General features: G+C 32.2%; 6 protein-coding genes across 15 annotated transcripts; 2 read left to right on the top strand and 4 right to left on the bottom strand.

Annotated features, from left to right (window-relative positions):
- The first annotated feature begins 24 nt into the window (after nucleotides 1–24).
- LOC122534522 (protein CutA homolog) lies at nucleotides 25–1,145 on the top strand. Its single transcript, XM_043665234.1, has 6 exons — nucleotides 25–261; nucleotides 333–392; nucleotides 474–519; nucleotides 589–638; nucleotides 713–755; nucleotides 845–1,145. The coding sequence occupies exons 1-6, from the start codon at nucleotides 98–100 to the stop codon at nucleotides 917–919; spliced, it is 438 nt and encodes a 145-aa protein (XP_043521169.1). The 5' UTR covers nucleotides 25–97; the 3' UTR covers nucleotides 920–1,145.
- LOC122534521 (E3 ubiquitin-protein ligase UHRF1-like) lies at nucleotides 962–4,895 on the bottom strand. Its single transcript, XM_043665233.1, has 8 exons — nucleotides 4,729–4,895; nucleotides 3,797–4,395; nucleotides 3,378–3,723; nucleotides 3,126–3,308; nucleotides 2,874–3,030; nucleotides 2,617–2,815; nucleotides 2,116–2,547; nucleotides 962–2,046 (listed from the first exon to the last, which is right to left on the bottom strand). Exons 1-8 carry the CDS (start codon nucleotides 4,810–4,812, stop codon nucleotides 1,827–1,829), a joined length of 2,220 nt encoding a protein of 739 aa, XP_043521168.1. The 5' UTR covers nucleotides 4,813–4,895; the 3' UTR covers nucleotides 962–1,826.
- A 1,075-nt stretch (nucleotides 4,896–5,970) lies between these two features.
- On the bottom strand, nucleotides 5,971–9,723 carry LOC122534516 (adapter molecule Crk). Of its 2 annotated transcripts, XM_043665223.1 has the most exons (4): nucleotides 9,304–9,723; nucleotides 8,952–9,138; nucleotides 8,286–8,641; nucleotides 5,971–8,136 (listed from the first exon to the last, which is right to left on the bottom strand). In XM_043665223.1, the coding sequence occupies exons 2-4, from the start codon at nucleotides 8,984–8,986 to the stop codon at nucleotides 7,670–7,672; spliced, it is 858 nt and encodes a 285-aa protein (XP_043521158.1). In that variant the 5' UTR covers nucleotides 8,987–9,138; nucleotides 9,304–9,723; the 3' UTR covers nucleotides 5,971–7,669. The 2 variants fall into 2 exon arrangements, with proteins under 2 accessions (XP_043521158.1, XP_043521159.1); XM_043665224.1 differs by lacking the exons at nucleotides 8,952–9,138; nucleotides 9,304–9,723 and adding an exon at nucleotides 8,759–8,926.
- Nucleotides 9,724–9,901: 178 nt separating this feature from the next.
- On the bottom strand, nucleotides 9,902–12,844 carry LOC122534513 (5'-AMP-activated protein kinase catalytic subunit alpha-2). 7 transcript variants are annotated; one of them, XM_043665215.1, is made up of 11 exons: nucleotides 12,711–12,794; nucleotides 12,530–12,533; nucleotides 12,234–12,343; nucleotides 11,990–12,131; nucleotides 11,660–11,898; nucleotides 11,356–11,562; nucleotides 11,187–11,292; nucleotides 10,742–11,076; nucleotides 10,468–10,631; nucleotides 10,237–10,396; nucleotides 9,902–10,177 (listed from the first exon to the last, which is right to left on the bottom strand). In XM_043665215.1, exons 3-11 carry the CDS (start codon nucleotides 12,334–12,336, stop codon nucleotides 10,086–10,088), a joined length of 1,548 nt encoding a protein of 515 aa, XP_043521150.1. In that variant the 5' UTR covers nucleotides 12,337–12,343; nucleotides 12,530–12,533; nucleotides 12,711–12,794; the 3' UTR covers nucleotides 9,902–10,085. The 7 variants fall into 7 exon arrangements, with proteins under 7 accessions (XP_043521150.1, XP_043521148.1, XP_043521147.1 ...); XM_043665213.1 differs by lacking the exon at nucleotides 12,530–12,533 and having other exon boundaries at nucleotides 12,692–12,844; XM_043665212.1 differs by lacking the exon at nucleotides 12,530–12,533 and having other exon boundaries at nucleotides 12,711–12,836.
- Nucleotides 12,845–12,979: 135 nt separating this feature from the next.
- LOC122534515 (mitochondrial carnitine/acylcarnitine carrier protein) lies at nucleotides 12,980–18,443 on the top strand. 3 transcript variants are annotated; one of them, XM_043665221.1, is made up of 6 exons: nucleotides 12,980–13,336; nucleotides 13,768–13,855; nucleotides 14,270–14,384; nucleotides 14,500–14,814; nucleotides 17,702–17,875; nucleotides 17,997–18,443. In XM_043665221.1, the coding sequence occupies exons 3-6, from the start codon at nucleotides 14,285–14,287 to the stop codon at nucleotides 18,182–18,184; spliced, it is 777 nt and encodes a 258-aa protein (XP_043521156.1). In that variant the 5' UTR covers nucleotides 12,980–13,336; nucleotides 13,768–13,855; nucleotides 14,270–14,284; the 3' UTR covers nucleotides 18,185–18,443. The 3 variants fall into 3 exon arrangements, with proteins under 3 accessions (XP_043521156.1, XP_043521155.1, XP_043521157.1); XM_043665220.1 differs by lacking the exon at nucleotides 13,768–13,855 and having other exon boundaries at nucleotides 12,981–13,336; XM_043665222.1 differs by lacking the exons at nucleotides 12,980–13,336; nucleotides 13,768–13,855 and adding an exon at nucleotides 13,383–13,519.
- LOC122534512 (leucine-rich repeat-containing protein 15-like) lies at nucleotides 14,821–17,550 on the bottom strand. The gene is made up of 6 exons (XM_043665211.1): nucleotides 17,322–17,550; nucleotides 17,006–17,137; nucleotides 16,811–16,948; nucleotides 15,912–16,735; nucleotides 15,275–15,824; nucleotides 14,821–15,198 (listed from the first exon to the last, which is right to left on the bottom strand). The coding sequence occupies exons 1-6, from the start codon at nucleotides 17,352–17,354 to the stop codon at nucleotides 15,028–15,030; spliced, it is 1,848 nt and encodes a 615-aa protein (XP_043521146.1). The 5' UTR covers nucleotides 17,355–17,550; the 3' UTR covers nucleotides 14,821–15,027.
- Nucleotides 18,444–18,521: the final 78 nt, after the last annotated feature.

Consider the following 18,521-nt stretch of genomic DNA (forward strand, 5'->3'; position numbering starts at 1 on the left):
TTTTAAAGTGCGTATACATGAAGTTGCTGCTTCTGAAGCAACGTTCAAGTCGGTAAGGAAGGGTTCCAAACCGGTTTCAAAACATTGAACAGGACAAATGTCACTTATGTTCTGCAAGCCGATTTTAGGAATTGTTACGTTCTTTTGTTTATCCAGAGGTATTACTGCTGCTACTTACAGAAACATGAGTAGCCTCACGGGAGTTCATTCCGTTGCATACGTAACGGTTCCGACGCAGGAAGTTGCTAAAAAATTGGCTCAGTAAGGATTGTAATCTATTGGAAATTAACTCCCTGAAAAAATAATTACAGATTGTTTCATTTAATTTATAGTGGCTTGGTGAAAAATAAATTAGCTGCTTGCGTTAATATTATACCGGGGCTTACGTCAGTGTAAGTATAATAATATATACATATACACGCTATAGAGTATATACCTCAAAGTGGGATAACATTATTTGCACATTATTACAGGTACGAGTGGAAAAATGAAATCAATGAAGATAGCGAACTTCTATTGGTAAGATGTAATATGTAAAATATAATGGTAGTAAGTTTAAATTATTGATATGTATTATTTATTTTTTAGATGATAAAAACTAGAACTGATACTGTGGACACATTAACAAAATACGTAATGTAAGTACATACATATTCTGATGTTTTTAAATTATACGTATATGTTCAAAATTAATTGCACTGATTTTGAACAGGGAGAATCATCCATACGAAGTCTGTGAGGTGATCTCATTACCTGTAAGCATTATTCAATTATATTTTAATGTACAGAGTATTGTATATTCCAGTTTAATGTATGGTGGAAGTTGAACAATATTTTATTTTAGATTCAAAATGGAAGTGACAAATATCTCCAATGGATAAGTGAAATAGTTCCATCTATCGATCAAAGAGATCAATAAAATAACTTTCTTTTCAGTGTGTAATTAATAAGATCATATCAATTGTAATAAAAAACATTTATTTACCTCGTTGTAAAATAACATGATTCATATCATTTATTGTGGAAAATTATGTTATGCTAACTAAAAAAGAGCAGTACAGATTGATTAAAATGCAAATTAGAACCACGTACAATTGGTTTAAATTGAAGCACATCACACATACACAAATAAATGAGCAAACATATATAGTTTGTAGTCAATATATAAACCTTGCATTACATATACAAGGTGGACCACTTAAATGAGGTCTATCTAAGTAATTTAAAATGGGACTACTTAACTCCGTTGTTTTTAAAAACATGAATAAACTATAAAAAAATAAAAGTTATTCAATATTAAAGGCACCATAATAATAACGGCAGTAGTGATTTTGTAAGATTTTGATCTATATGAAAAACGAGAAAGGCCTTCGAAACCTCTACAAAAAGTCATTACTGCCATAGTCCCCTCAGTACTGAATGATTTTTATTAACAAAGTTTATTTACGTCCCTAAAAATAACAATAAAAAAAAATAATCCCATTTAAATGGTCCACCCTGTAGATATAAAATTTGAAATTACATAAATCAAAACTTAACATAATAATAACTATTACAATAATAATTATTGTTATTTAATTATTACTAGTCATTTTATGACTGCAAATATATTATAATAAAATTATTATTGTAAAATGATACTAACAAATTTTTTATATAAATAAAAATGAGCACGATATGTTGCTCGTCTTATAACTATGTATTATACCAAACATTACTTCATTACTGAAGCACAAATTGTAACCAGATTTATTATTTAATGCAATTTGAATTGGCATGTGAGAATTTATTTCAGAAATGTAAGTATTATTTTGTCAAAATTGAAGTTATCTGCCACCTTTATAACCTGGATAAAGTAATGATAAAGCAGATGATAAAAATGTATTAACTATCATTTTATAATTTTCATTAAAGAAATAACGACATGACAGGCAACATCGCCTACCCGTTAAAAAACTACGTTTCAAACAATTAAGACAAATATTATGTGCGCATGGAGTCGTGACAGGTTTGTAAACGAGTTCCAAACAACAGGGACATGTGAATCTGTAATTGAAAATTTATTAAAATTTGAAAATCCACTAATATCTATTAATTTGATAAGTCATAACGTACCTTTCTAAAACATATTGCAAAAATGCAGGTTTACCATCTTGTAAGGCTTTACGACATTCATCCCATAATTTTACATTTGCCCGATCTTGCTCGATATATTCTGCTATTTCACTTTCTAATTTATAACCCTCGAATTTTTGTCTCTTCTTCTGTTGTTTCTCTTCATTTGAAGTAACAGATTCTTTCATATGTAATTTTCGTTTTTTACTTATTTCATTTATTTCATTTTCATTTGCTTCATTTTTTGCCTTTGCTTCTAAATATCCATCTGGATATATGAATTTCAAACCGAGTGCTTTTATTCGTGCTTTACCCGCTTTAGTCCATGGTGCAGGTACTGGATCATCTCTTCTTAATAAAAATTTCCATACACGGAATCCGCTTTTACCTATTTCTGGATAATACTTTACCACCTTGTATATACCGTCATATCTAAAATAAAAAAATTTTTTATCAAAACTATGTACTAGTAAGTATAAAAGTAAAAAATATTATTAATACCTGTTGCCTTGTTCTGGTGCATATTTGCTGAATTTAGCAAGCCTGTGGGTTCTCACAACTCTTACAGGTATACCATCTTTCCAATATTCCGCTGTGGCGCCGACTCTCGGATTGAATTTTGCATTGCAATTTAAAGCCAATGCTTTGTTCATATTAGTTAATGTCTGATCACAAGTTTGTCGTCCTGTTCTTTTGTTTCCTTTATAAATAGGACGTATTAATTCAGATATAAATTTCTGTGTACTCAAATATTGTACCTGATAGATCTCTGCCTCCGGAGCCACTATAAATAAATTCATCGCCGTTGTCAATGTCATCCTCGTACCCTCCAGCCAATACAATAGAAAATGCACACTGTGTTGATTTTCCATGAATTCCAGCTATGGGTGGTCTATGTACTCCAGCTTCAGATACCTACCATATACAATTTAATTTTTCCAAATATCAATTTAATTTTTACAAACATGCAAAGTTAGTATAATTGATGATTATTTAAGAATTTCAATTACCTGTATTCTATATAACCAGCTCGTTCCAACTTCTACTCCTGGAATAGGTCCGACATGATAGATTGAAACTATAGTGCAGTGTTTTGATATTCCTACACATGCCATTCCTCTATCCCAATTTCTTTTTCTACGATTACTATTTTCATATGTTTTCTTTTTCGTTTTTTTAAGTTTATCACCTGCCTTTAAAAAATTATAATTTATAAATTTTATAAATGTTACGAAATAAAATTTTATTATATGATAATTAACCTTCACAATTTCATTTTCATCATTTTTACATTCCGAACAATACCAGTAATCTTCTTCAGGTATGGATGTTAACGGGGGATTCAAACAGCCTATATGATATGCAGAGTCACACTCATCACATAAAAGAAGCTTATGTTCATCTTCTTTCCCAGCACAAATTCTACAACCACATTCTCTGCATTTCTTGTTAGGATTGTCGAAACATGCATCACAATTAGCTTGTACACGTCTTCGTTTACTGACCATGTATTGTTCATCTTCAGTTCTGTCTTTAAGAAATTTTGGTTCTTCTATGGCAAAAATATCATCCCCAGGTATCACTTTCAAATTGTTGATTGATTGATCTCTGTCAAATTACATATTACACATTTCAACTGTATAATGTGCTAACTTGAACGAAGTATCTGCATAATACTTACAGTCCAATATGTAATATCCCAATCAGTTGTATTTTCCTGTTTTTAATTATATTCGATATTGTAAAATCGTACCAAAAACCAATTTCTTTAGGATTATCAACATTATGATTAATCATCACTTTTTGACCTACTTCTAAACTGTCAAGTTGTAACAAATGTCTTGCACGTGGTCTTATTAATGACTCAGATACATTGAAAGGTGGAGCTTTATCATCAAATTCCCACTGCATATTATAAATAATTTTATCATCTTTTTTAAAAATCTTTGATATTATTGCCTCAAACCAAGCTCCATAAACTTGATTAAGGCAATCTACTACATCACCAGTTTTATAATACAAGCTTTCAGTAAGTGTTTCAAGTAATTTCTCTCCATTATCATCTACAATTTCTTTTTCAGAATTTAAACTAGGAATAGTAGTAACACTGCTACTGGAGGTAGGTTCTAATCCGCTAATTTGTATCTTTATCATTAATTGAATCACGTCATTTATATTGATATTATAGTCATGTAATGTATAATCATTTTCTAATTGTTTTCCACGATAGAATAATCGTTGTAGATCCACTTTTACATCCATCTTCTCTTCAATCATACGCTGTAAAACAATATTTTTGTGAATTAGAGTTTTTATGAAATATTGTTATATTTACATTTATATAAATATAATCCAATGCAAATGTTTTATCTCAGAGGAGGTTCCTTTAAGCAGACAAAAATATAGCAATTTAATAAGCATTGTAGCAACATTTAAACGAACATCTTTAACAAACATGGAGTATTTAATAAATTCAACGAACTTCTGCTCTGAAAGCTCTGCCATAAAATGCAGTAGAGAGACATTAGGTATGAAATTATAAATTTCATAAGAAAAGAAAAATACTGAGAAATTGCTTCTCTATTTGAAAATAGCATTTTTCGTTCGTTTTACCTTGAAATCTTCCACTTCCATTGTTCTTGAAACGGTTAACAACATCTCCCGTTTGCCATCCATTGTTCTTACTTTAACGTACATTTTGGTATGTTTGTTGAGTTAAAAACTTCCAAAGAAAAAGTCGTACTATGTAAAGTTGTACTTGCGTCTGTTTCTTGCGTCGATCAACGAATGTGCAATTAAGAAATGCAATTTATCTGTGTTATCTGTCTTAACAAAAGTGCAAGTAAATCACATTAGCAGCGACTATCACTCATTCTTTGGCAGTTACTGAACTGAGAAATTTGGCGGGAACAGTTCATGGATATATATATACATGGCGGAAGGACAGATGGTACTCGTAGCAAATTATATAGGGTGTCCCGGATCTTAACCGTCAAAATTTGTCAACGTACGTTTGGGTGGGAAAATCGTTACATACGTGTACACCATGGCTCTTGACGTCTACTTTCTCATGAAAAAAGTGATATAAGTTAGAAGTAGTCACTTAACTTTTCACGATTGTCGAGGAAATCAGAGGTTGCTGGTACCATTAATAACGACTTTGCTAATATGCAGTAGATGCATGAGAGCATATTTACTTGCGTGTGAGGTGGAAGGTGACCATTTTGAGTAATTTGTAGAAACCAATATCAATCACTGTAAAAAAAAAGTAATTTAAAATAAATGATAATCGTCGAAAATTAAGTAGTTTCAGTATATCTAATTACTTATGGCTTATGCTACATTTCTTTTCACATTTCGAAGACGAGGACACATCGAGCTGCTATAGGGTGACATGTAACATTTTTGGGTTAAAATAATCTGCCAGACGTGCTGCCAAAATTTGTTGATATCTAAGACACTCTGTATATGCGTACCTAGATGCATTTTCATTGGTAATTTCCAGCTACAAAGATCGATAAATGAACCAATCAAGAAGTTCACCGTTCCAAAATCTATCGTTAAATTAAAAAAAAAATGATCATTATTTCTATTTAAATTTTATTTTGTAAGTTCTTAACTTTAAATAATATTAAATTGAAAAGGTATATATATAAATAACTGTCGATTATTTATAGTAGAATTATAAAAATAAATTAACTAAATTAAATCGTCTATGTATATATATATATATATATTTATTATGTTTATAAAAACATTTACCTTAATTTTTCATTTATTGTACTCTTAGTTTCTACATGTTTTAAAAATTAAGATATAAATTATATAAAAGTGTTACAAATTTATATATAAAAATTTGCACTGTCTTAATACTTTATTAATATGCACGCAATTATATGAACAAGTTTGCTTTTGCAACTTTAATTCCGCTTTGTTGTTCAAATCTGTCGATAATGTTAGTTGAAATGTACTCTTCCCTTTTACAGTACATTACTGACAATTTGAAATAATATCGTTTATGTGAATTTTAATGAATTGTACAAGAAACAAAAGTAGGACCAATTTGAAAGTTAACTATAATTATTTAGGAACTGATAAATTGATCACACTTCAAACTCTGGAACTAATTTTGTAAATATATACTGTAGAAATCACTTGCACAATTCATGTACAATCGCAATCGATTTTCTAAAAATGTTTTACAAAGATAATTGAATTTAACTATTAATATCAAGCATTTTGTATGTAAATAAAATTTCTTTTGTATGTAACTCGGTTTTAGAGTTATTTTCTTTTTTCTTTTTCTCTTTTTTTTTTTAGAAAATACGACGTAATCATAAAGATAAAGTTGTGTACAAATTATACAATTTATGTAATATCTTATGATCTTCATTATTAAAGATTCAAGATGGAAGTACCTTTTTGGAATCATAGAAAAGAAACAATTACAACTGTCTCTCCAGAAATGCAGAAAATTACAATTCTGTTCTCACACAACTATACATAACGTACATACAGCTTACACATAATTATATCGAAACATGATTAATACGCATTCATAGTGAGCAGAACTCCAAAGTTGCCAGTTTTTTTTCTCATATAAAAATATTAGAAAATGATTGTTTGAAATTTACGATAAAATTACAATTTTTACAAATATAATTGTGTAATATATATTAAAATATATTTATACATACGTAACTATATTTCTACGCTAGTTTCTAAAGTCGAACAGAAAAAATCTTCCAAATTATTATTCTTAAAAAAATTCACGAAATATTTCAATTGAAATTAATATATATATATATATATATATATATATATATATATATTGATAATATATAATTTACAATAACTCATGCATGACTGTAGTTACAATAAAATTAATATGTATAGCACAGAGCGGAACTTCAAAGTTGCTAATTTTTACAAAATTAAATGTCCTTGCAATTTGTATAATTACATATTAACAAGTAAACTGCGTAACTTACAATCATGACAATATAATACCATTCACTTATAAACATAAATTCACAGTTTCTGCTCTCTTAAAAAGAGTTACTTAGCAATCGGAACTTATATAATTACATAGTAATATATAATTAGTGTAATTTATGTATAATTACAATTGTAATATGGTTAACAGCTCCATCATTAAATAGAATATTCTAGTAGAAAATGTTGCTCCATCTGTGGCACAACTTATGGCTAAGCAGCATAATATGTACTGGTACAAAGCTTAAAACAGAAATGAGTCTTTTTGTAACTCTCATCATACACATATGACTATGCATGCATGATTATTTCTTACCTTGTGACTAGAAAAGTTAAACGATTTGTAAAAAAATATTCATATGAATTTTGCATTATTGTATGATTAACAATTAATAAAAACGTCTGACATTCTAAGTTAAAGAATGTATGCAAAATTTTAAAATAGGCTGATTTCAAGGTACCAGTACACAGACATAGCTGCTGATATAAACTTAAATTGCCAACATAAAACATTTTAAATCAACTTTTTACTCATCACATCTGGAAGACTTATAAAATATTAAATCTCCTGATTGTCTTCTCCGGTCTCGTTATCTACAAACTCAACATGCGTGAATGGAAAGTGCCCAACTTTGCCGTGCAATTCACCTTCCCACTGACCATTTATATTAGTCTTTGTTACTTTTATCACATCTCCAACCTCCAATTTCAAAGCAGTTTTATCATATGCATTTGGTACCCTTGCTTGTTTCACTTTCGCAAACGCGGGCAATGTTCGCTGGATGTTTGATCTGCGGGTAGTCCCCTGTCCACTTTCTGGATAGGACATTTGGGAAGCAGAAATCGAATTAGAATTTGTAGTTGAACTTCCTCCGCTTTCCAATCGTGAGTTATTTTCAATCACAGAGTGACTGTCTTCTTCGTACTTCTGAACGTATGGAACTGGAACTGAACCAGTCTGACCAAGGCTGTTTCTAGCAGTCCACCATTGTTCTTCATCTTTTGATATAATTGTAAGAATTTCTCCTGAAAACATCACAAATTTTGTACAAAATATAAAAACTTGCAAAACTTAAACACTGCAGAGCGTGATTAAATTATTAATTGCAGTCAGTAACTAAAATATGAGAGACACTGTTGCTCAAATTTGAAATAAAGAATCAAACTGTACGAACCTTTCCTGAAAGGTAAGTCATCAGGGTCATTGCCTTCAAAATCATATTTTGCTATTACCCTCTGTGTCTTTTTAGGTGCAGGCCTGATCAGTGGCGTTGTGTCCAAATAATGTAATTTGTAAAAAGCCAAAAGGTTGGGAATATCAGGAAACGTTTGATCTCCAATCCGATAACGTATTTGATCACCCTGCTGAATTTTATTTATAATATAATGGCTAACCTTGCTGTCCTCTCGCACGCATAGAACAAAATCCCCATGTATTGATGTGCTGTCACGTACTAAGAACACACCGCCTTCTTTCTCACCCATGAGTAAATCCGAGGCATCTTGTCGTGACATTGCACCAAAATACCAACTAAGGGGGAAAAACACAACAGTAAGATAACTAATCCAAAAAAAAAAAAAAAGAAAGAAATTCAAGCTTAAGACTCCGTACGTATCAAATTTACAAGGATAAGAATATTACTCTTACTATTATTTTTTTATATTTTGCTGTTACTTTCAAACACAGTTGCAACGTAAATTCTAGAGGTTAACGCGAGTCTCTTCAGCGTCAGCGAGACAAAACTCCAAAGGGATATCATTATGTTTGTTACTTTATCGGACAACGATAATTGGTTCCGTGATGTCGGACATAACACGACTAAAATTGCTTGCCCATTTACCTGGACTTGTCATATTGATCGAAAGTAGCAGCCATTGTTTTAGCAAGAGTGATCGGAATTAATTCCAGCAACAGGGGCTCGATGGCGCAGCGAGGAGCGCCCTTGTCCGAGACGGAGGCCCCTCGGAGTACAAGTCTCCCGGAGTACAAGTTCCCAAGTCCTCCCTCTCACCCTCACTCCGAGAATCCTGCGATATAAGATCACCGTTCTCAGTGTGTTTCGAACATCGTCCGCTTAATTAATGTACAAACAACATAGGTTCTTTATATCGAAAGAAACATTCTTTTTAGATCATCCTTCCAATACGTATATAACGTATACACAATATATCATAGTAATATCGTTTAAGAACCTTTCGTTCTCGATCACCGTCGATCGACTCTGAGAAATGGAGAAATCACTCGTCAAAGAGTCTCGTGCGAAGCTGCGTATCTATTTCGACAACTGCAAGCATGTTTGAAGTAAAAACTGTCTTTGCTTCTTCTGTTCTCGTGCTCTTAGGCTTCACCTCACGTCGAATATCGTGGCACTTTTTCGCCCGATTTGTTCTACAGAGACTGCGCGAATGCTTGCAAGACCCCCCCTTTCAACGATATCTCTAACTCGCTTAAATATTTGGTCGAATTTTCACTCTCGTTAATGCGGCCGATAGCATTACTCCACTTAAATCTATGACATAAAAACAGAGGCGATAATGATTAATCCAAGTTTCTTGGATTTTGCATGCGTACAACGGACAGAGAGGAAACTTTCGAGAATCTTAGGAAACTCGTTTCTAGCGCTGCCTGTCGTCTCGGTGGAGGAACTAAAAATCTACCATTTAAAATATATATATATGTGTGTATATTTTAGTTCTTTCAATTTATCAACATATGTACAGATACTGATACATTTCTTTGATTTCCTTTTGATAAAATATTTAAAATAGGCTAGGTTTAAAGAAGGATTACTTGATTTTCTACGGATTTATTGTACTCTTCCCTTCCGTGCACTCAATCTTTTTGCAAAACTGATGTTACTTTCCTTCTAAGAAAGTTCCCTTTATCCTATGAATTTGCATTGGTACACAACGGAAGGAGAATAAAACGCATTGTTAAACGTAGTTAAACTCGGATATTCTGACATTCTAGCAATCTATCGAGCCAACTGCGTAATCAATGCTGCGCACATTTCAAAGAATTCCATAGTGTGATGACCTGTTGCCTGAGGTGGCGGGAGTGTGGGATCTAAAATAACGCTTACATTATTGATCGATAATCATCAACAGCGACGGTAGGTTGTTTACCTCGCCCAATGTCTTCTTCCTCGTTTGATAAGGATTTGAAATCTAACAGATAACTTTTGTAATCAACTTGGTAAAGTTGTAACGACATCTTGCTGTATCTGTCTGTCAGCTTGTTCTTTTGACGCACTCTAACGCTGTAAGCGTTTATGATTTTCCATTCCTAAAGATACAACTGTTTTTAAACATTAAATTTCTTATTTTACACGTAGTTAATTTAGAGAAAGATCTTACGAAATTGAGAGCTTTCATAGCTCGATAGACTTCGTTCATAATGTCGTTCGGTTTGGATTGCGAACGAATACCTAGATGCCACTTAGCCCGTTTTACTGGCGTGCCACGAGGTCCTTGTATCGAGGATGACGTGCTTCCTTGAGAACTTTGTCTTTCTCGTAATGCTGAAACGAACAAAGTATGTATTAAATATCGTTTTCGTAAATTTCATACGACGATGTAAAGAGTTATTTTTTTTAAGTTCTAAAGATAAAGTGCTGGTTCATCTTCTTACGTGCTATTCTTTCTGGATGTGGTCTTAAAGGGCTGCTACTGGTATCGTTAGGACTAAAAGCAACAGGAGGTGGACTAGAAGCCACATAGAAATCTTTTAATTCTGCCTTAGCAGCCTCGTCTGCTATTCTCTTATTGTCTATAATCAAGTGATAAGCAATTGCCAGCTGATCGTGAGGATCTCCACCCAACAGCGCTGAATGAACTTCTGCTTCTTTTACATTGAATTTTTCGCAAACTTCGTTTACTGCGTCTATATCAATTACAGAGGCGTCTTGCTCAACAGGTGATGGGAACAAGTACGAAGGTAAATCCTTTTGGAACCATTCGTGTTTCCTAAATCAAACATTTTTTCATCTATTTCCAACGTTTGAACATCTGAGAGTAATTTTGAGAGTAAATTGTGCATAAAATAAAGTGCGTATAATAAAAAGAAATGAATGTACTTAATATCTTCAATCGTTGTCCTTTTCATAGGATCCACTTGCAACATGTGACATAAAAGACTTACAACAGTTTTATTCAGGTATTCTGGAATGGGGAAAACTCCAGCTAAAACAAATATTTAAAAGTTTTTACTATTAAAGTCAAAAGACATAGGTTGTTATTACTTACACTTAATTTTACGAAAAAGTGTTGGTACATGTTCATCATCAAATGGTAAAGTACCACAAAGTAAAGCATACAGTATTATCCCACAAGACCAGATATCAACTTCAGGGCCAGCATATAATTTACCAGAAATTACTTCTGGCGCTGCGTAATTAGGGGAACCGCAAGAAGTACGTAAAAATTCTCCATCCATCATCATGTTCGACAAGCCTATAATTAGTAAATTATCAAATTATTTCAATAACTTAATGAATCAGACAACAGATATTTTATTTTTGTCAATAAAATTCTAACTATATCCAAATACCAAAATCTGCTATTTTTACATGTAGATTATGATCTAACAATAGATTTTCTGGTTTTAAGTCGCGATGAACTATCATATGCCTGTGACAATAATCAACGCCAGAAATAATCTGTTGGAAGAATCTTCGCGCCTCGTATTCTTTTAGTTTGCCATGCTTCACAATATAGTCAAACAATTCTCCACCAGATACATATTCCATTATCATAAATATATCAGTGGGCGAACTTATAACCTGATATCTGAATCAAAGCAATAATTTAGAAAATATTAACAAAAAAATTTACACTCTTTATTAACCAATATTTCATAAAGTACATTGCTATTACTTACAATTTAATAATGTGAGGATGTCTGAAAAGTTTCAGATTTTGTATCTCCCTTCTAATCTTCCCAACAACGTCCAAACTTTTAATCTTTTGACGATTCAAAATTTTCACAGCAACCTTATGTTTTGTTAAAACATGTTCTCCAACTATGAAAATTTATATAAAACAATTATATATATAACAAATATGTCACAGTATGACTTTATATAAAAAAGTAATGAAGGCTTATTCAAAGAAGATTTACATACTTTTTACTTTACCAAATGTACCGACACCTAATGTTTGTCCTAGTGTATAGTGACCAATTTTAACAATTGGCTGTGGTTGATTTGATGAAGTTTTCTCAGACATAATTGTTCTACAATACACAATAAATATTATTGATCAAGAACAAAGTAGATGTGACAATCGAATTAGACTAGATGTAAATTCTTACAAAGACAAGAACTTCTCAACGATACCTTAATTTGTACAGAATTAATGAAGTTAAAGTATTTTACTGATACTTATTCAAATTATACACAAATTCAAGAGACTTTTTAACATTTGATGCAAGGTCAAAATGGAATGCATAAAATTGAATCACCATCACCAAAATGTCAATAGAATAAAGTAATTATAAAATTGAGAGGCATCAACATGGTACGTGAAATAATTATAAAAAAAAAGAAAAAAAATCGTAAATGTAATAAACCAGACGAATTCTGATTCTGAGTCTCAATCACCTGATATTATTTACATATGGCTCTGACACTTATTACTTCAAAGATACCACTACATGGGCATTTAACAGACCATGCTGAACCATTTGTCACAAAATCCAAAGATCGGAAAACTAATGGAAAATTTTACACTGCACATGTATTTAATTCATAGAAAAATTGGAATTTCAGATGGTTGAAATATCTCACATTGTACTTACCACTGGCGGCATATATAAAATTTATTAAACACACGTACAAACTGAACTATATTATTTCTGAAATTGTTGTTTAATTATGTAAAAGTTAGTAATTATGTAGAAAAAGAAGTTCGCCATTTGGTCGAAAATAAAAGTCAATAGTCACTTTAATGAGTATAGCCATTGCTATAAACATAATCGTTGCTCGTTCAGTGGTAATTGACGAATTTTCATGGCCAGCGTGTGATAACGTTCTGACTTTACACTGAACAAGGTTTGTGATCGAACCTGATAGTTTTTAGGTCGTTTTAGAAGACTGACCTCCACGCTTGATTAAAGCTTGTTACTGAAATGTCTGAGAAGGAAATAAGCCTTGTCAAATACTTCCTGAGCGGAGGATTTGGAGGGATATGCACCATCGTGGTGGGTCACCCCCTAGACACAATAAAAGTAAGGTTACACCGATTGATAGAAAAATTAACGTGGAATGACATATTTTATTAATTGATGAGATCTAAAATTCACTAAAAGACATGTTTTGATAATTGGATACGATTAATGCATCATGGTTCTTGTCGTGAGTCTTCATGGAGTAATGAAGATGAACAGTGCATGTACTGAGTACATTTACAAGTAAGATTCTAGCATTTATCGACAGAAGTCTATTTTCCATTTGTTGAAGTGCAGCAGTTTCACGATTTGATAGATTAAACTTTCAACTAGGTGGTTTTTCTTGATTTGCTAATGTTTTTTTTTTTAAAAAGGTGATAAAATGTAGAAGTTCTTCATGCAATAAGAGAAAAGAAAAGAAAAAATCAGGGGTAGAATAAATGCTTCTGTACAACTGAATGTGTGTAAAAGATAATCCCCCAATTTTTCAGCTGTACCTTATCTAATTATAAGTAGGATTATGAAGTCCTGCTGTTTTTCTCTGTGAAGAGGACTGGCCCTATTAATGGACAATGTTAGGTAAAAGAAACAATGTTGCACTGTGCGCGCAGATTAGATTTTGTCCATAATTTTTTGTTGGAAAGCTTATGTTTTTTGTTGTCCTCTTTCATCTCTTGCATTTTTGTTCTTTGAAATTTTTTCATCATTGCTTATGATTCATTGTGTTTATTACATAGAGTATTCTTACATTTACTGTGAGTACTGACAAAAATATTGAATTATAATTTTTTTTTTATTGCAATGATAAATAATTAAAGTAAAAATGACATATACAGTTCAAATATGTTGTAGCAAGAATAAGTAATCAATGAAGTTTCTGTACTTTCTTTCCATTTATCAGAAATTTTTGTTAACTTATCTTTCCTTTTTTTTAAATTTTTCATAATACCTTGTGCTAAAACAAATGTTTGAAGAACGCATTATCTTTAATAGGTCCGTCTTCAAACCATGCCTGTACCAGGTCCGAATGGAACAGTGTTATATAATGGAACAATTGATTGTGCTAGGAAAACAATCACAAAGGAAGGAGTGCGTGGATTATATAAGGGTTGGTAGATAGTACGTACTTTAAATATCCATAAATATCTCTTGTAGATTCTTTTTTCTTGTTAAAACATCATTTCATAGATCATATATAATATTTCCACTTTTTTTTTTTATAGGTATGGGTGCCCCTTTATGCGGCGTAGCTCCAGTATTTGCCATAAGCTTTTATGGATTTGGACTTGGCAAGCAGTTAGTAAGAACGTCTGACAATGAGGAATTATCTCCTTTGCAACTATTTTATGCTGGTGCATTTAGTGGCATCTTTACAACTATTATAATGACACCTGGTGAAAGAATAAAGTGTCTTTTGCAAATACAACAGGGCGATGCAAAGCCCAAATATAAAGGCCCTATCGACTGTGCGAAGCAACTTTATAAGAACGGAGGAATTAGAAATATTTATAAAGGTACCTGTGCTACTCTTCTGAGAGGTATGTGATATTATTCGCTGTTTTATTTTATTTTTTATAATTCGAACATAGACACTGTAGAATTATCAACTGCTATTCTACTATTTATCATACAATTCAAAATGATACATTTGAAAGTCAAAGTTACCTTACAGAAATTGAAAATTAAACTGTCTAATTTTGTTTCTTGTTTCTATACACGTGCATTAATTGTAAATTAAGAACATGTGTTGGCTAACTGATGATATTCTCTTCATAATTGTTTCTTTCCATTGTAGACTTGTTCAAGTACTTTCTCTTTAAGGTTTTACACTGCAAACCTTTGCGCAATGCGTGAAAAACTCCCCAGTTCCTTAGTTTCTTGGGAGTTGTGCATCGTGGTGCTGTTTCTCTTAATCTGTTTACCTGTTTTTTCCAATTATATTACAATTATTTTTTATTATTTAAAAATAGCTTCAAACGATGGCTTCTTCGTACTTACCAAATGAGGATTCCATGTAATCATTGAACAAGTACAATCCCATGGATTGCTATCTAGTCTTACGATTGAAAATTTTGATAGTTTATTTGGAATCCGAAGCATTTTGAAAAAATCTGTAGGTAGTGATGTCAGCTTGTTCTTTGAAAGGATAATTTCTTTAAGTTGTGTCTGTTGTTGCACCCCAAACAAGCCAGGTGGAATGAATTCTAACTCGTTGTTTGATAAATCTATGCGTTTAACATTTTCCAGACCATAGAATGCGTCCATGGATATTTTACGAATGTGACAGTAACTTAAATCAAGATCTACCAGTTTGATTAAGTCTACAAACGCATCGAAGTCGATGCTCGAAATATTTCCACGTGCTCTTAACTTTAATAGTTCAGGCATTCCTTGAAATACAAAACGTTCCAACACTGGTATTTCTAAATTATACAAATGCAAGGTTTGAAGTCGACACAGTCCCAGAAAAGAATTCTTTTGTAAATATAATTTTGAGCCTTCGCCTCCCAAGTAAAGTTTTAATGTTGTATTCATGATTTCAAAGGTACTGAAAATCAGAAAATATTCATGTTAATTTCACATCTTATTATAACTGTTATATATGCTAGAAATATGTATACATGTATTACAGTACCTTGGGAATATGGAATCCAAAGGATTTTCCTGAAAATCCGCAGTCTTCAGCATTGGGAATGGGGGGAAAGATAATTCCGACAAAAAAGTTAGATTGTTCCCCCTCAAATCAAGATCTTCTAGCATCAGCAAGCCAGCTAGATCTACACTCTTGAGTGTTAACAACTGGTTACTTGCCAGTGACAGTACTTTTAGATTTGGAGTGCCGTAAAAGCAAAATTCTGGAATGAATTTCAAACTATTCTTCTCTAATGAAAGCTGAATAAGATTATTCAAGCCATCGAACATGTGCCACGATATGTCTTTCAAATCACAGTCATAAACTCTTAAGTGAGTTAAAGCTCCTAGACCAGTGAAAAGTCCAACAGTTTCTCTATAACCTTCCATTTCTTGTTTGTACACGTCGTAAGGAAGTATTTCTTTGTCGTCGCTTTGTCCATTATTTTGTTGACTGAGAAATATCAATCTATGCCCTGTACTCTGAGTGATGTTATTTAATAGTTGTTTATTACTGTTCCCGTCATCAGCAACCGTGTTCATCGGTTTAATCACAAGATTGGCTTTGTTCTTTCTCGTTGGACTCAGGCTCGTTAATCTGACTCGTTCCAGGTTTAAATAGAGGAGGTTTAATCCTAATGGATACAACGAATCGACAGATAAAATGATTCCACCTTGTTTTCTTTGTGCAATGTCCGAGTTTCTCTTCACAGATTCGTAATCGATGCCCTGAATGTCTAAAGATATTAAATCTGTAAAACGTTGGAATGTTGTAGATTGCAGGAGAATCTCATAGTCTCCAATGCCAGATTCAAGGATTGTAAACACCTAAGACACAAGGATGCATATATTATTTTCGAGCAGAGCGAAGAATCGTGCCATTCAGTATTTTGTAACATCAACCTGAATGTCCGACGGAAGTTTGTCCAAAAGTTCTTCATAATCTTCAGCGATAACGCAAATTGCTACGTTCAAAAACTCGGGTATTATAGAGTGATCTGTGTTCAATCCAAGTTCGTAATTGGCGTCGTTAGTCAAGTTCTGTCGAGAGAAGAATTTTATTGAATTTTAAAAAAGAAGGACAGTTGATTCTCATACCTGATCTTGGCTTGTTTTGATCCATCGATGTAAAGGTAGATCAGCCAATTTCTGTACTTCGCACGAACAGCCTGGTGGACATTTTACTTCCCAAACGTAGCCGATATCAACTATTTGCCCCAAGCACTCGTTCTAAACATACGTTTGTTTATTAATTTATCGTTTGGTCGAATTTACACGGTAAATCAGTGTCTTTTGAAGAATCTCTGTGTCACAGAGCGAGAAATTATCAAACTCAAAGAGAATATTACGAAAGGAATAATCCTTTTCTCTTAAACTTCCTCGTTTTAAATAAAGAAAGAGAATAATTATGTACCAGCAGAGTGAAAACAAGTATTAGAATAATCATTATAATTGGTATTGAAGAAAAGCAGATCTTAAAACCAATGATGGTACGCTGGTTTGAAGGAAACTGAATTTTGTTAATTGTTATCTATCTGCCTTGATGCGCTCTATCAGACAGGATGTTTCCTATCTAGCAACCTACACACACTATTCTTGCCTTACAATTATAAATAACGTTTCCACATGTTGTAAATAAATAACGTTTCCAATGTTTCAATTATGTTACATTCAGGTAGAAACTTGATCATTTTTCAGCTTTTACATACGTCCATACAAATACCGTTTGAATTTTTAAATTCTCACAGATATATTTCTACATCTTGTTAATCATTTTTTGTATCTGATATTTAGATGTTCCTGCTAGTGGGATGTATTTTATGACGTATGAATGCTTAAAAAAGTGGATGACCCCCGAAGGTAACAAAGTAGGAATATTACAAACAATTATTGCTGGTGGTTTCGCTGGTATAGCAAACTGGATTGTTGGAATGCCACCTGATGTATTGAAAAGTCGTTTACAAAGTGGTACGTGTTATTATAATTTATTATTAAATATCAAGTAATGTTCACGAGTAATATCTCGTTGACTTAAGAAGTTATTATCGAAGCAAATATCGAATATTAAAATTTTATTTATTTTATTTAGCTCCAGATGGCACATTCAAAAACGGGATTCGCGATGTCTTTGTAATCCTGATGAAAGAAGAGGGGCCAAGGGCATTGTATAAAGGATGTGTACCGGTGATGCTTCGCGCGTTTCCAGCAAACGCAGCATGCTTTCTTGGATTTGAAGTTGCTATAAAGTTCTTGAATTGGGTATTGCCTAATATGTAATGCAAAGTTTTATAAGAGATCTGCAGATAACCACCAGTTACATGTTGAATCGATAGTATATCCATAAAGTATCCTATCTTAATTAAAGATACAAGTGATATATAGTCATATATTTTTGTATAATAGCACTCATGTTGGTGGTTTTATAATGAATTTTCAACGAACTATTATCCCACTTTATTTTTGTCAGTGATGGTGTTGTATAAGTAGTTCTTTAAGCACGTCATATATACAGTTGTTTTTATAGTTTGTATACAATGTAATAATCTTTTTTTATATTGTTGAATTTCTATTTTGTAATTTATAATATATTTTTTATAAATGTAAATAAAAAACA

Source organism: Frieseomelitta varia, unplaced genomic scaffold, assembly GCF_011392965.1.
Source record: "Frieseomelitta varia isolate USP_RPSP 00005682 unplaced genomic scaffold, Fvar_1.2 scaffold_608, whole genome shotgun sequence".
In the NCBI taxonomy this organism is placed as follows: domain Eukaryota; kingdom Metazoa; phylum Arthropoda; class Insecta; order Hymenoptera; family Apidae; genus Frieseomelitta; species Frieseomelitta varia.